The sequence below is a fragment of the Gopherus evgoodei genome, unplaced genomic scaffold, assembly GCF_007399415.2.
Source record: "Gopherus evgoodei ecotype Sinaloan lineage unplaced genomic scaffold, rGopEvg1_v1.p scaffold_82_arrow_ctg1, whole genome shotgun sequence".
In the NCBI taxonomy this organism is placed as follows: domain Eukaryota; kingdom Metazoa; phylum Chordata; order Testudines; family Testudinidae; genus Gopherus; species Gopherus evgoodei.
Genome location: NW_022060103.1, coordinates 54,547 through 69,868, shown reverse-complemented (window position 1 = coordinate 69,868; position 15,322 = coordinate 54,547). Strand labels below are relative to the sequence as shown.

Sequence of the window (15,322 nt, the reverse complement as noted above, 5' to 3'; positions counted from 1 at the left end):
CCCGGCCCCGACCCGCGGGGGGAGAACGGCCCTACTCTGCCCCGGCCCCGGCCCGCGGGGGGAGAACGGCCCTACTACCGCCCCCAGCCGCCCCGAGGGGGGAGAACGGCCTTACTACCGCCCCCGGCCCCGGCCCCAGCCCAGCGGGCGGAGAACGGCCCTACTACCGCCCCGACCCGGCCCTGCGGGGGGAGAACGGCATACTAACGCCCCCGGCCCGCGCAGGGGGGAGAACGGCACCACTACCGCCCCGGCCACGCGGGGGGACAACGGCCATACTACCGCACCGGCCCGGCCCCAGCCCGCGGGGGGAGAACGGCCTACTACCGCCCCCGGCACCGCGGGGGAGAACGGCCTTATACGCCCCGGCCCCGCCCGGGGGGGAGAACGGCCCTACTACCCCCCCGGCCCGCCCGCGGGGGAGAGAACGGCCCTACTACCGCCCCGGCCCCGCCCCGCGGGGGGAGAACGGCCCTACTACCGCCCCCGGCCCCGCCCCGCGGGGGGAGAACGGCCCTACTACCGCCCCGGCCCCGCCCCGCGGGGGGGAGAACGGCCTTACTACCGCCCCCGGCCCCGGCCCCCAGCCCCGCGGGCGGAGAACGGCCCTACTATCGCCCCCGACCCCGGCCCCGCGGGGGGAGAACGGCCCTACTCCTGCCCCCGGCCCCGCCCCGCGGGGGGAGAACGGCCCTACTACTGCCCCCGGCCCCCCCCCCGCGGGGGGAGAACGGCCCTACTACCGCCCCCGGCCCCGGCCCCGCGGGGGGAGAACGGCCCTACTACCGCCCCCGGCCCCGGCCCCGCGGGGGGAGAACGGCCCTACTACCGCCCCGACCCCAGCCCCGCGGGGGGAGAACGGCCCTACTACCGCCCCCGGCCCCGCCCCGCGGGGGGAGAACGGCCCTACTCCTGCCCCCGGCCCCGGCCCCGCGGGGGGAGAACGGCCCTACTACCGCCCCCAGCCCCGCCCCGCGGGGGGAGAACGGCCTTACTACCGCCCCCGGCCCCGGCCCCAGCCCCGCGGGCGGAGAACGGCCCTACTACCGCCCCCGACCCCGGCCCTGCGGGGGGAGAACGGCCCTACTACCGCCCCCGGCCCCGCCCCGCAGGGGGATAACGGCCCCACTACCGCCCCCGGCCCCGCGGGGGGACAACGGCCCTACTACCGCCCCCGGCCCCGGCCCCAGCCCCGCGGGGGGAGAACGGCCCTACTACTGCCCCCGGCCCCGCGGGGGGAGAACGGCCTTACTACCGCCCCCGGCCCCGCCCCGCGGGGGGAGAACGGCCCTACTACCGCCCCCGGCCCCGCCCCGCGGGGGAGAACGGCCCTACTACCGCCCCCGGCCCCGCCCCGCGGGGGGAGAACGGCCCTACTACCGCCCCTGGCCCCGCGGGGGGACAACGGCCCTACTACCGCCCCCGGCCCCGCGGGGGGACAACGGCCCTACTACCGCCCCCGGCCCCACCCCGCGGGGGGAGAACGGCCCTACTACCACCCCCGGCCCCGCGGGGGGACAACGGCCCTACCACCGCCCCCGGCCCCGCGGGGGGACAACGGCACTACTACCGCCCCCGGCCCAGCCCCGCGGGGGGAGAACGGCCCTACTACCGCCCCCGGCCCAGCCCCGCGGGGGGAGAACGGCCCTACTACCGCCCCCGGCCCCGCCCCGCGGGGGGAGAACGGCCCTACTACCGCCCCCGACCCCGGCCCCAGCCCCGCGGGGGGAGAACAGCCCTACTACCGCCCCCGGCCCCGCCCCGCGGGGGGAGAACAGCCCTACTACCGCCCCCGGCCCCGCCCCGCGGGGGGAGAACGGCCCTACTACTGCCCCCGGCCCAGCCCCGCGGGGGGAGAACGGCCCTACTACTGCCCCCGGCCCCAGCCCCGCGGGGGGACAACGGCCCTACTAGTGCCCCCGCCCCCGGCCCCGCGGGGGGGACAACGGCCCTACTACCGCCCCCGGCCCCGGCCCCAGCCCCGCGGGGGGAGAACGGCGCTACTACCGCCCCAGAGCCCCGCCCCGCGGGGGGAGAACGGCCCTACTGCCGCCCCCGGGCCCCGCCCCGCGGGGGGAGAACGGCCCTACTACTGCCCCCGGCCCAGCCACGCGGGGGACAACGGCCCTACTACTGCCTCCCGCTCCCCGGCCCCGCCTGGGGGGACAACGGCCCTACTACCGCCCCCGGACCCCGGCCCAGCCCCCGCGGGGGGAGAACGGCGCTACTACCGCCCCCGGCCCCGGCCCCGCAGGGGGAGGAATGCCCTACTACCGCCCCCGGCCCCGCGGGGGAGAGAACGGCCCACTACCGCCCCCGACCCGGCCCCGCGGGGGGAGAACGGCCCTAATTACCGCCCCCGGCCCCGCCCCGCGGGGGGAGAACGGCCCTACTACTGCCCCCGGCCCGCCCAGCCACCGCTGGGGGAAACGGCCCTAGCTACCTGCCCCCGGACCCAGGCCGCCACGCGGGGGGAGAACGGCCCTACTACCGCCCCGGCCCCGGCCCCGCGGGGGGAGAACGGCCTACTACCGCCCCCCGAACCCGGCCCCGCGGGGGGAGAAACGGCCCTACTACGCCCCCGGCCCGCCCCCGCGGGGGGGGAGAACGGCCTACTACTGCCCCCGGCCCCGCCCCGCGGGGGGAGAACGGCCCTAGTACTGCCCCCGGCCCCGGCCCCGACACCGCGGGGGGAGAACGGCCCTACTACCGCCCCCGGCCCCGGCCTCAGCCCCGCGGGGGGAGAACGGCCCTACTACCGCCCCCGACCCCGGCCCCGCGGGGGGAGAACGGCCCTACTACCGCCCCCGACCCCGCCCCGCGGGGGGAGAACGGCCCTACTACCGCCCCGACCCCGGCCCCGCGGGGGGGGAGAACGGCCCTACTGCCGCCCCCGGCCCCGCCCCGCGGGGGGAGAACGGCCCTACTACCGCCCCCGGCCCCGGCCCCAGCCCCGCGGGGGGAGAACGGCCCTACTACCGCCCCCGACCCCGGCCCCGCGGGGGGAGAACGGCCCTACTACCGCCCCCCGGCCCCGCCCCGCGGGGGGAGAACGGCCCTACTACTGCCCCCGGCCCCGCCCCGCGGGGGGAGAACGGCCCTACTACCGGCCCCGGCCCCGCGGGGGGAGAACGGCCCTACTACCGCCCCCGGCCCCGGCCCCAGCCCCGCGGGGGAGAACGGCCCGACGACCGCCCCCGACCCGGCCCCGTGGGGGAGAACGGCCCTACTACCGCCCCCGACCCCGCCCCGCGGGGGGAGAACGGCCCTACTACCGCCCCCCGACTCTGGCCCCGCGGGGGGAGACGGCCCCTACTACCGCCCCCCGGCCCCGCCCCCGCGGGGGGAGAACGGCCCTACTACGCCCCCGGCCCCGCGGGGGGACAACGGCCCTACTACGCCCCCGGCCCCGGCCCCAGCCCCGCGTGGGAGAGAACGGCCCCTACTACCGCCCCGGCCCCGCGGGGGGAGAACGGCCCTACTATCGCCCCCGGCCCCGCGGGGGAACAACGGCCCTACTACCGCCCCCAGCCCCGCGGGGGAGAACGGCCCTACTACCGCCCCCGGCCCCGCCCCGCGGGGGGAGAACGGCCCTACTACCGCCCCCGGCCCTGCGGGGGGACAACGGCCCTACTACCGCCCCCGGCCCCGCGGGGGGACAACGGCCCTACTACCGCCCCCAGCCCCGCCCCCCCCCCCGCGGGGGGGGAACGGCCCTACTACCGCCCCCGGCCCCGCCCCGCGGGGGGAGAACGGCCCTACTACCACCCCCGGCCCCGCGGGGGGACAACGGCCCTACTACCGCCCCCGGCCCGCCCCGCGGGGGGAGAACAGCCCTACTACCGCCCCGGCCCCGCCCGCGGGGGGAGAACGGCCCTACTACTGCCCCCGGCCCCAGCCCCGCGGGGGGACAACGGCCCTACTACTGCCCCCGCCCCCGGCCCCGCGGGGGGCAACGGCCCTACTACTGCCCCCGCCCCCGGCCCCGCGGGGGGACAACGGCCCTACTACCGCCCCCGGCCCCAGCCCCGCGGGGGGAGAACGGCCCTACTACCGCCCCCGGCCCCGGCCCCGCGGGGGGAGAACGGCCCTACTACCGCCCCCGACCCCGCCCCGCGGGGGGAGAACGGCCCTACTACCGCCCCCGACCCCGGCCCCGCGGGGGGAGAACGGCCCTACTACCGCCCCCGGCCCCGGCCCCAGCCCCGCGGGGGGAGAACGGCCCTATTACCGCCCCCGACCCAGGCCCCGCGGGGGGAGAACGGCCGTACTACCGCCCCCGACCCCGGCCCCGCGGGGGGAGAACGGCTCTACTACCGCCCCCGGCCCCGCGGGGGGAGAACGGCCCTACTACCGCCCCCGGCCCCGCCCCGCGGGGGGGAGAACGGCCCTACTACCGCCCCCGGCCCCGGCCCCGCCGGGGGGAGGAACGGCCCTACTACCGCCCCCGGCCCCGGCCCCGGGCCCCGCGGGGGGGAGAACGGCCCTACTACCGCCCCCGGCCCAGCCCCGCGGGGGGAGAACGGCCCTACTACCGCCCCCGACCCCGCCCCGCGGGGGGAGAACGGCCCTACTACCGCCCCCGACCCCGGCCCTGCGGGGGGAGAACGGCCCTACTACAGCCCCCGGCCCCGCCCCGCGGGGGGAGAACGGCCCTACTACCGCCCCCCGCCCCGGCCCCAGGCTCGCGGGGGGAGAACGGCCCCACTACCGCCCCGGCCCCAGCACCGCGGGGGGAGAACGGCCCTGCCCCCGGCCCCGCGGGGGGAGAACGGCCCCACTACCGCCCCCGGCCCCAGCACCGCGGGGGGAGAACGGCCCCGCCCCCGGCCCCGCTGGGGGAGAACGGCCCCACTACCGCCCCCGGCCCCAGCCCCGTGGGGGGAGAACGGCCCCGCCTCCGGCTCTGCGGGGGGAGAATGGCCCCGCCCCTGCCCCCAGCCCCGCGGGGGGAGAACAGCCCTGGCCCCGCGGAGGGAGAGCGGCCCTGCCCCTGCCCCCAGCTCCGCGGGGGGAGAACAGCCCCGGCCCCGTGGGGGGAGAACGGCCCTACTACCGCCCCCGGCCCCAGCCCCGTGGGGGGAGAACGGCCCCGCCTCCGGCTCCGCGGGGGGAGAACGGCTCCAGCCCCAGTCCCGCGGGGGGAGAACGGCCCTGCCCCTGCCCCCAGCTCCGCGGGGGGAGAACAGCCCCGGCCCCGTGGGGGGAGAACGGCCCTACTACCGCCCCCGGCCCCGCAGGGGGAGAACGGCCCCAGCCCCAGCCCTGCGGGGGGAGAAGGCCCTACTACCGCCCCCGGCCCCGCAGGGGGAGAACGGCCCCAGCCCCAGCCCTGCGGGGGGAGAACGGCCCTACTACCGCCCCGGCCCCGCGGGGGGAGAACGGCCCCAGCCCCAGCCCTGCGGGGAGAGAACGGCCCTACTACCGCCCCCGGCCCCGCGGGGGGAGAATGGCCCTACTACCGCCCCCGGCCCCGCGGGGGGAGAACGGCCCCAGCCCCAGCCCTGCGGGGAGAGAACGGCCCTACTACCGCCCCCGGCCCCGCGGGGGAGAACGGCCCAGCCCCAGCCCTGCGGGGGGAGAAGGCCCTACTACCGCCCCCGGCCCAGCAGGGGGAGAACGGCCCCAGCCCCAGCCTGCGGGGGGAGAACGGCCCTACTTACCGCCCCCGGCACCGCGGGGGGAGAACGGCCCCAGCCCCAGCCCTGCGGGGGAGAGAACGGCCCTACTACCGCCCCCGGCCCCGCGGGGGGAGAATGGCCCTACTACCGCCCCCGGCCCCGCGGGGGGAGAACGGCCCCAGCCCCAGCCCTGCGGGGAGAGAACGGCCCTACTACCGCCCCCGGCCCCGCGGGGGGAGAACGGCCCCAGCCCCAGCCCTGCGGGGAGAGAACGGCCCTACTACCGCCCCCGGCCCCGCGGGGGGAGAATGGCCCTACTACCGCCCCCGGCCCCGCGGGGGGAGAACGGCCCCAGCCCCAGCCCTGCGGGGAGAGAACGGCCCTACTACCGCCCCCGACTCTGGCCCCGCGGGAGGAGAACGGCCCCAGCCCCAGCCCTGCGGGGAGAGAACGGCCCTACTACCGCCCCCGGCCCCGCGGGGGGAGAACAGCCCCGGCCCCGTGGGGGGAGAACTGCCCTACTACCGCCCCTGGCCCTGTGGGGGGAGAACAGCCCCGGCCCCGTGGGGGGAGAACGGCCCTACTACCGCCCGCGGCCCGTGGGGGGAGAACAGCCCCGGCCCTGCGGGGGGAGAACGGCCCTACTACCGCCCGCGGCCCCGCGGGGGGAGAACAGCCCCGGCCCCGCGGGGGGAGAACGGCCCCGGCCCCGTGGGGGGAGAACGGCCCTACTACCGCCCGCGGCCCCGTGGGGGAAGAACAGCCCCGGCCCCGTGGGGGGAGAACGGCCCTACTACCGCCCGCGGCCCCGTGGGGGGAGAACAGCCCCGGCCCCGCGGGGGGAGAACGGCCCCGGCCCCGTGGGGGGAGAACTGCCCTACTACCGCCCCCGGCCCCGCAGGGGGAGAACGGCCCCAGCCCCAGCCCTGCGGGGAGAGAACTGCCCTACTACCGCCCCCGGCCCCGTGGGGGGAGAACGGCCCCAGCCCCAGCCCCGCGGGGGGAGAACGGCCCTACTACCGCCCCCGGCCCCGCGGGGGGAGAACAGCCCCGGCCCCGTGGGGGGAGAACTGCCCTACTACCGCCCCCGGCCCCGCGGGGGGAGAACGGCCCTACTACCGCCCCTGGCCCTGTGGGGGGAGAACAGCCCCGGCCCCGTGGGGGGAGAACGGCCCTACTACCGCCCGTGGCCCCGTGGGGGGAGAACAGCCCCGGCCCCGTGGGGGGAGAACGGCCCTACTACCGCCCCTGGCCCTGTGGGGGGAGAACTGCCCTACTACCGCCCGCGGCCCCGTGGGGGGAGAACAGCCCCGGCCCCCCGGGGGGAGAACTGCCCTACTACCGCCCCTGGCCCCGTGGGGGGAGAACAGCCCCGGCCCCGCGGGGGGAGAACGGCCCTACTACCGCCCGCGGCCCCGTGGGGGGAGAACAGCCCCGGCCCCGTGGGGGGAGAACGGCCCTACTACCGCCCCCGGCCCAGTCCCGCGGGGGGAGAACAGCCCCGCCCCTGCCCCCAGCCCCGCGAGGGGAGAACAGCCCCAGCCTTGCCGGGGGAGAACGGCCCCGGCCCCGGCCCCGCGGGGGGAGAACAGCCCCAGCCCTGCAGGGGGAGAACGGCCCCGGCCCCGTGGGGGGAGAACAGCCCTACTACCGCCCCCAGCCCCGTGGGGGGAGAACGGCCCTACTACCGCCCCCGGCCCCGGCCCCGCGGGGGGAGAACGGCCCTACTACCGCCCCTGGCCCCGTGGGGGGAGAACAGCCCCGGCCCCGTGGGGGGAGAACTGCCCTACTACCGCCCCTGGCCCCGTGGGGGGAGAACGGCCCCACCCCCGCCGCTGCCCTAGCTCCAATGGGGGAGGGTTCATCGCTTGGGGTTGGGGGTTGCCCCAGGCTTGTGGGGATGGCCCTGGGGGGACAGTCCCCCTCCATGAGCTGCTGTCCCGGTTGTTTCCCCTCCCAGATCGAGCAGGAGCAGCTGGATAAGATCTGGCCCAAGCTGAGGGTCCTGGCCCGATCGTCCCCCACGGACAAACACACCCTGGTGAAAGGTACAGACCGCCCCCCTCCCTGCCCCCCAGGCAGGCGTGGGGGGGTGGGGGTGAGGTGATGGCACCGAGGGAGGAGCGGGCTTTGGGGGTCTGGGGGGAGGGGACAGGGTGAGGATGGGGGGCCGAGATGGGGTCATGGGGGGGCCCATGCGGTATGGGGAGCTGGCGGGGGAGCTGGGGCAGGCTATGGCCCCCCTCCCCCAGCTGAGCCCCCCACACCCGCAGGCATCATCGACAGCACCATCGGGGAGCAGCGGCAGGTCGTGGCCGTGACCGGGGACGGCACCAACGACGGGCCGGCGCTGAAGAAGGCCGACGTCGGCTTTGCTATGGTGAGATGCCCCTGGGCGCCCCCCCTCCAGCGTCCGGAGCCCCAGGCCCTGCAGCTGGGCCTCCCCCAAACTGCCCCCACCCGCCCCAGAAAGGGGATTTCCCACAATGCATTGGTGCACGTGCACGTCTGTCCCCCCCAACCCCCCCCGTCGGTCTGTCCGTCCGGGGAGGGTGTGAGCGGCTGAGCTCCCAGCCCAACCCTCGCAGCAGGGGGGCCCTGGGCCGCTGCCCCCCCGTGACCCCGCCGTGCCCCCCCCAGGGCATCGCGGGCACCGACGTCGCCAAGGAGGCCTCGGACATCATCCTGACCGACGACAACTTCTCCAGCATCGTCAAGGCGGTGATGTGGGGCCGCAACGTCTACGACAGCATCTCCAAGTTCCTGCAGTTCCAGCTCACCGTCAACGTGGTGGCCGTGGTAGTGGCCTTCACCGGCGCCTGCATCACCCAGGTGGGGCGGGGGGGGGCCGCCCCCCTGTGCTGGGCCTGCCCCCCCCGTGTGCTGGCCCCGCCCCCCGTGTGCTGGGCCTGCCCCCCCCCGTGTGCTGGCCCCGCCCCCGTGTGCTGGGCCTGCCCCCCCCCGTGTGCTGGGCCTGCCCCCTGTGTGCTGGGCCTCCCGTGTGCTGGCCCCGCCCCCCGTGTGCTGGCCCTGCCCCCCGTGTGCTGGCCCCGCCCCCTCCGTGTGCTGGGCCCCCCGTGTGCTGGGCCCCCCGTGTGCTGGGCCCGCCCCCTCCGTGTGCTGGGCCTGCCCCCCGTGTGCTGACCCCGCCCCCCCGTGTGCTGGCCCCGCCCACTCCGTGTGCTGGGCCTGCCCCCCGTGTGCTGGCCCCGCCCCCTCCGTGTGCTGGGCCCCCTGTGTGCTGGCCCTGCCCCATGAGCTGACCCCTGCCCCCTCTGTGTGCTGGCCCCGCCCCCCGTGTGCTGGCCCCGCCCCCTTTGTGTGCTGGGCCCCCTGTGTGCTGGCCCTGCCCCATGAGCTGACCCCGCCCCCCTGTGTGCTGGCCCCGCCCCCCGTGTGCTGGCCCCGCCCCCTCCGTGTGCTGGGGCCCCTGTATGTTGGCCCTGCCCCATGAGCTGACCCCGCCCCCCCGTGTGCTGGCCCCGCCCCGTCCGTGTGCTGGGCCCCCTGTGTGCTGGCCCTGCCCCATGAGCTGACCCCGCCCCCCGTGTGCTGGACCCGCCCCCCCGTGTGCTGGGCCCCCTGTGTGCTGGCCCTGCCCCATGAGCTGACCCCCGCCCCCCCGTGTTCTGACCCCGCCCCCCCATGTGCTGGCCCCATCCCTGGGCGCTGTCCTCGCCCCCCCGATCTGGCCCCGCCCCCTCCGTGTGCTGGCCCCGCCCCCCGATCTGACCCCCCCCCTCCATGCCCTGGCCCTGCCCCATGAGCTAACCCCAGCCCTCCATGTGCTGGGCCCCCCGTGTGCTGGCCCCGCCCCCTCCATGTGCTGGCCCCACCCCCCGAGCTGACCCGCCTCCATGCCCTGGCCCTGCCCCATGAGCTAACCCCCACTCCTCCATATGCTAGGCCCCCTGTGTGCTGGCCCTGTCCCCTCCGTGTGCTGGGCCCTTCCCGCTGAGCTGACCCCCCCTCCATGCCCTGGCCCCGCCCCCACGAGCTGACCCCCACCCCTCCGTGTGCTGGCCCCGCCCCCTCCGTGTGCTGGCCCCGCCCCCACGAGCTGACCCCCATGCCCTGGCCCCGCCCCCACGAGCTGACCCCACCCCTCCCTGCACTGCCCCGCCCCCTGGGCTCTGGCCCCGCCCCTCCTGCACTGACCCCGCCCCCGCCTTCCTATGCCCCCAGGACTCCCCGCTCAAGGCGGTGCAGATGCTGTGGGTCAATCTCATCATGGACACGTTCGCCTCCCTGGCGCTGGCCACCGAGCCGCCCAGCGAGTCCCTGCTGCTGCGCAGGCCCTACGGGCGCGACAAGCCGCTCGTCTCCCGCACCATGATGAAGAACATCCTGGGCCACAGCGTCTACCAGCTGAGCATCATCTTCACCCTGCTCTTCGCGGGTAGCGCCCGGGCCGGGCTGCGGGGGGTGCCGGGCTGTGGGGGTCGGGTGCCAGGTTGGAGGGGCCCGTGGGGGGGTGCCGGGCTGTGGGGGTGGGGTGCCAGGCTGGAGGGGCTGTGAGGGGGGGTGCCGGGCTGGAGGGACTGTGGGGGGGGTGCCAGGCTGTGGGGGTGGGGTGCCAGGTTGGAGGGGCCCGTGGGGGGGGTGCCGGGCTGTGGGCGTGGGGTGCCAGGCTGGAGGGGCCCGTGGGGGGGTGTGCCAGGCTGGAGGGGCCCATGAGGGAGGGGGTGGGGGGTGCCGGACAGACGGGCCCCTGGGGTCGGGTCTGCCCTGGGCTGCCGGGGAAGCGGGGATCTCGGGGTCTGCCCCTGATGCCCCGTCCTGCCCTCTCGCAGGGGAGATGATCTTCAACATCGACAGCGGGCGGAACGCCCCCCTGCACGCGCCCCCGTCGGAGCATTACACCATCATCTTCAACACCTTCGTCCTGATGCAGCTTTTCAACGAGGTCAACGCCCGCAAGATCCACGGCGAGCGGAACGTCTTCCAGGGCGTCTTCGGGAACCCCATCTTCTGCGCCATCGTCCTGGGCACCTTTGGCATCCAGGTACCTGGGGGGCCGGCCAGACTCCCGGGTCAGGGCTCGGCCCTGCGCCCCGCTGGAGGCAGAGCACGGCCGCGCCGGGCGCTGCACAGACCCCGCCCCCCCCAAGCCATAGTACAGCCCTGCCTCCCCCCGACCTAGAGTGCGGCCGCGCCGGGTGCTGCACAGACCCTGCCCCCCCACCCCCGAGCCATAGTACAGCCCTGCCTCCCCCCGACCTAGAGCGCGGCCGCGCTGGGCGCTGCACAGACCCTGCCCCCCACCTGAGTGCATCCCTGCCCCCCCCCGGACCTAGAGTGCGGCCGCACTGGGCACTGCACAGATCCTGCCCCCCGCTGGAGCCAGAGCACGGCCGCGCCAGGCGCTGCACAGACCCTGCCCCCCCCGAGCCATAGTACAGCCCTGCCTCCCCCCGACCTAGAGCGCGGCCGCGCTGGGCGCTACACAGATCCTGCCCCCCCACCTGAGTGCATCCCTGCCCCCACCGACCTAGAGCGCGGCCGTGCTGGGCGCTGCACAGACCCTGCCCCCCCACCTGAGTGCATCCCTGCCCCCCCCGACCTAGAGTGCGGCCGCGCTGGGCGCTGCACAGATCCTGCCCCCCGCTGGAGCCAGAGCACGGCCGCGCCAGGCGCTGCACAGATCCTGCCCCCCCCGAGCCATAGTACAGCCCTGCCTCCCCCCGACCTAGAGCGCGGCCGCGCCAGGCGCTGCACAGACCCTGCCCCCCCCGAGCCATAGTACAGCCCTGCCTCCCCCTGACCTAGAGCGCGGCCGTGCTGGGCGCTGCACAGACCCTGCCCCCTGCTGGAGCCAGAGCACGGCCGCGCCAGGCGCTGCACAGACCCTGCCCCCCACCTGAGTGCATCCCTGCCCCTCCCCGACCTAGAGTGCGGCCGCGCTGGGCGCTGCACAGATCCTGCCCCCTGCTGGAGCCAGAGCACGGCCGCGCCAGGCGCTGCACAGACCCTGCCCCCCCGAGCCATAGTACAGCCCTGCCTCCCCCCGACCTAGAGCGCGGCCGCGCTGGGCGTTGCACAGACCCTGCCCCCCACCTGAGTGCATCCCTGCCCCCACCGACCTAGAGCGCGGCCGCGCCGGGCGCTGCACAGACCCTGCTCTCCCCACGACCTGAGCGCATCTCTGCCCCACCCAGAGCGCGGCCGCGCCTGGCACTGCACGGGCCCTGTGCAAGGCTCGGCCCAGCTGTCCCAGGCTGCTGCCCAGCTCAGCCGCCATCTCCTTTCCTTGCAGATCGTCATCGTGCAGTTCGGGGGGAAGCCGTTCAGCTGCTCGCCCCTCAACGCCGAGCAATGGCTCTGGTGCCTCTTTGTGGGCATCGGCGAGCTCGTGTGGGGACAGGTGAGCAGCCCGACCTGCCTGCCTAGCGCCCAGCTGCCTCCCCTCCCACAGCCGGGCAGCGAACCCAGGTGTCCTGGCTCCCAGCGCCCCTGCTGTAATCCACCAGCCCCAACTCCGCTCCCAGAGCCGGGAGAGAACCCAGGAGTCCTGGCTCCCAGCCCCCCTGCTCTGAGCCACCAGACCCCACTCCCCTCCCAGAGCCGGGAGAGAACCCAGGAGTCCTGGCTCCCAGCCCCCCTGCTCTGTCCAACTCTGGCTGAGGTCTATGACTCCAAACCCTACGTGATAGGTAAGGTCCCATGGGAATTAAGACTGAGGGGAGAAACAACTGAGGAAAGTTGGCAGTTTTTCAAAGGGACGCTATTAAGGGCCCAAAAGCAAGTTATTCCGATGGTTAGGAAAGATAGAAAATGTGGCAAAAGACCACCTTGGCTTACCCTTGAGATCTTGCGTGACCTACAAAATAAAAAGGCGTCATATAAAAAATGGAAACTAGGTCAGATCACGAAGGATGAATATAGGCAAATAACACAGGAATGCAGAGGTAGAAAAGCAAAGGCACAAAATGAACTCAAACTAGCTATGGGAATAAAGGGAAACAAGAAGACTTTTTATCAATACATTAGAAGCAAGAGGAAGACCAAGGACAGGGTAGGCCCACTGCTCAGTGAGGAGGGGGAAACAGTAGCGGGAGACTTGGAAATGGCAGAGATGCTTAATGACTTCTTTGTTTCGGTCTTCACTGAGAAGTCTGAAGGAATGTCTAGTATAGTGAATGCTTACGGGAAGAGGGTAGGTTTAGAAGAGAAAATAAGGAAAGAGCAAGTAAAAAATCACTTAGAAAAGTTAGATGCCTGCAAGTCACCAGGGCCTGATGAAATGCATCCTAGAATACTCAAGGAGTTAATGGAAGAGGTATCTGAGCCTCTAGCTATTATCTTTGGGAAATCATGGGAGACGGGGGAGATTCCAGAAGACTGGAAGGGGGCAAATATAGTGCCCATCTATAAAAAGGGAAATAAAAACAGCCCAGGAAACTACAGACCAGTTAGTTTAACTTCTGTGCCAGGGAAGATAATGGAGCAGGTAATTAAAGAAATCATCTGCAAACACTTGGAAGGTGGTAAGGTGATAGGGAATAGCCAGCATGGATTTGTAAAGAACAAATCGTGTCAAACTAATCTGATAGCGTTCTTTGATAGGATAACAAGCCTTGTGGATAAGGGAGAAGCGGTGGATGTGATATACCTAGACTTTAGTAAGGCGTTTGATACAGTCTCGCATGATATTCTTATAGATAGGCTAGGAAAGTACAATTTAGATGGGGCTACTATAAGGTGGGTGCATAACTGGCTGGATAACCGTACTCAGAGAGTAGTTGTTAATGGCTCCCAATCCTGCTGGAAAGGTATAACAAGTGGGGTTCCGCAGGGGTCTGTTTTGGGACCGGTTCTGTTCAATATCTTCTTCAACGATTTAGATGTTGGCATAGAAAGTACGCTTATTAAGTTTGCGGATGAAACCAAACTGGGAGGGATTGCAACTGCTTTGGAGGACAGGGTCAAAATTCAAAATGAGCTGGACAAATTGGAGAAATGGTCTGAGGTACACAGGATGAAGTTCAATAAAGATAAATGCAAAGTGCTCCACTTAGGAAGGAACAATCAGTTTCACACATACAGAATGGGAAGAGACTGTCTAGGAAGGAGTATGGCAGAAAGGGATCTAGGGGTCATAGTAGGCCACAAGCTTAATATGAGTCAACAGTGTGATACTGTTGCAAAAAAAGCAAACGTGATTCTGGGATGCATTAACAGGTGTGTTGTAAACAAGACACGAGAAGTCATTCTTCCGCTTTACTCTGCGCTGGTTAGGCCTCAACTGGAGTATTGTGTCCAGTTCTGGGCACCGCATTTCAAGAAAGATGTGGAGAAATTGGAGAGGGTCCAGAGAAGAGCAACAAGAATGATTAAAGGTCTTGAGCACATGGCCTATGAAGGAAGGCTGAAGGAATTGGGTTTGTTTAGTTTGGAAAAGAGAAGACTCAGAGGGGACATGATAGCAGTTTTCAGGTATCTAAAAGGGTGTCATCAGGAGGAGGGAGAAAACTTGTTCACCTTAGCCTCCAGTGATAGAACAAGAAGCAATGGGCTTAAACTGCAGCAAGGGAGATTTAGGTTGGACATTAGGAAAAAGTTCCTAACTGTCAGGGTGGTTAAACACTGGAATAGATTGCCTAGGGAAGTTGTGGAATCTCCATCGCTGGAGATATTTAAGAGTAGGTTAGATAAATGTCTATCAGGGATGGTCTAGACAGTATTTGGTCCTGTCATGAGGGCAGGGGACTGGACTCGATGACCTCTCGAGGTCCCTTCCAGTCCTGGAGTCTATGAGTCTATGAGTAAAGTCTCAGCTCCGCTGCTGGGAAGTCACTGAATGGAGCAAGTGGTGCCGTGACGTATGAACCTGGACTCCTGGGTTCTCTCCCCGGCTCTGGGACGGGAGGGGGGCTGGGAGCCAGGACTCCTGGGTTCTCTCCCCGGCTCTGGGACGGGAGGGGGGCTGGGAGCCAGGACTCCTGGGTTCTCTCCCCGGCTCTGGGAGGGGAGGGGGGCTGGGAGCCAGGACTCCTGGGTTCTCTCCCGGCTCTGGGAGGGGAGGGGGGGCTGGTGGTTAGAGCAGGGGGGGCTGGGAGCCAGGAATCCTGGAGTCTCTCCCCAGCTCTGGGAGGGGAGGGGGGCTGGCAGCCAGGACTCCTAGGGTCTCTCCCCGGCTCCAGGGTGGTGATTGGGAGGGGAAGGGGTTCAGGGTTCTGTGTGCTCCTGGGAGTGGGTTTAACCCCTTCTCTGACTGCCTCTGCAGGTGATCGCCACCATCCCCACCAGCCACCTGAAATGCCTGAAGGAGGCGGGGCACGGTCCCGGCAAGGACGAGATCACGGACGAGGAGATGGCGGAGGACGAGGAGGAGATAGACCACGCCGAGCGGGAGCTGCGCCGAGGACAGATCCTCTGGTTTCGTGGCCTCAACCGCATCCAGACCCAGGTAGGGCCCGGGGTATCCCACTTCCCCCACCAATGCATTAATCCGCCTCCCTTTCTGATCTCCACTCCACGCCCCTTCACGCTCATGCCTGGAATGAGGGATCCCACTTTCCCCACCAACGTGTAACAACCTTGCCCCCCTCCCTTTCCCACCTTCTCTGCTCCTCTTTTGCTTTTGTGCCTAGAGATGACGGGAGGAGAGACGGCCAGGAATCTCCTAACCCTGAGCAGGGGATCCAGTGGCCACTTGGCTCATGGCCCTGTTGTTTCCATCTTCAGTTCCTGCTCAAACC

At 71.8% G+C, this 15,322-nt stretch overlaps 1 protein-coding gene across 8 annotated transcripts in view; it reads left to right on the top strand.

The window, feature by feature from the left end:
- ATP2B3 (ATPase plasma membrane Ca2+ transporting 3) overlaps nucleotides 1-15,322 on the top strand; it is a 79,199-nt gene that overhangs the window by 50,213 nt on the left and 13,664 nt on the right. For 6 of the 8 annotated variants that reach the window (XM_030548081.1, XM_030548079.1, XM_030548087.1 and 3 more), the window contains 7 exons: nucleotides 7,582-7,669; nucleotides 7,895-8,001; nucleotides 8,262-8,453; nucleotides 9,807-10,020; nucleotides 10,415-10,626; nucleotides 11,878-11,985; nucleotides 14,848-15,030. In XM_030548081.1, the coding sequence (XP_030403941.1) occupies nucleotides 7,582-7,669; nucleotides 7,895-8,001; nucleotides 8,262-8,453; nucleotides 9,807-10,020; nucleotides 10,415-10,626; nucleotides 11,878-11,985; nucleotides 14,848-15,030 (1,104 nt within the window). The remainder of the gene's footprint in view (nucleotides 1-7,581; nucleotides 7,670-7,894; nucleotides 8,002-8,261; nucleotides 8,454-9,806; nucleotides 10,021-10,414; nucleotides 10,627-11,877; nucleotides 11,986-14,847; nucleotides 15,031-15,322) is intronic. The other 2 variants (XM_030548083.1, XM_030548085.1) reach the window with 1 other exon arrangement.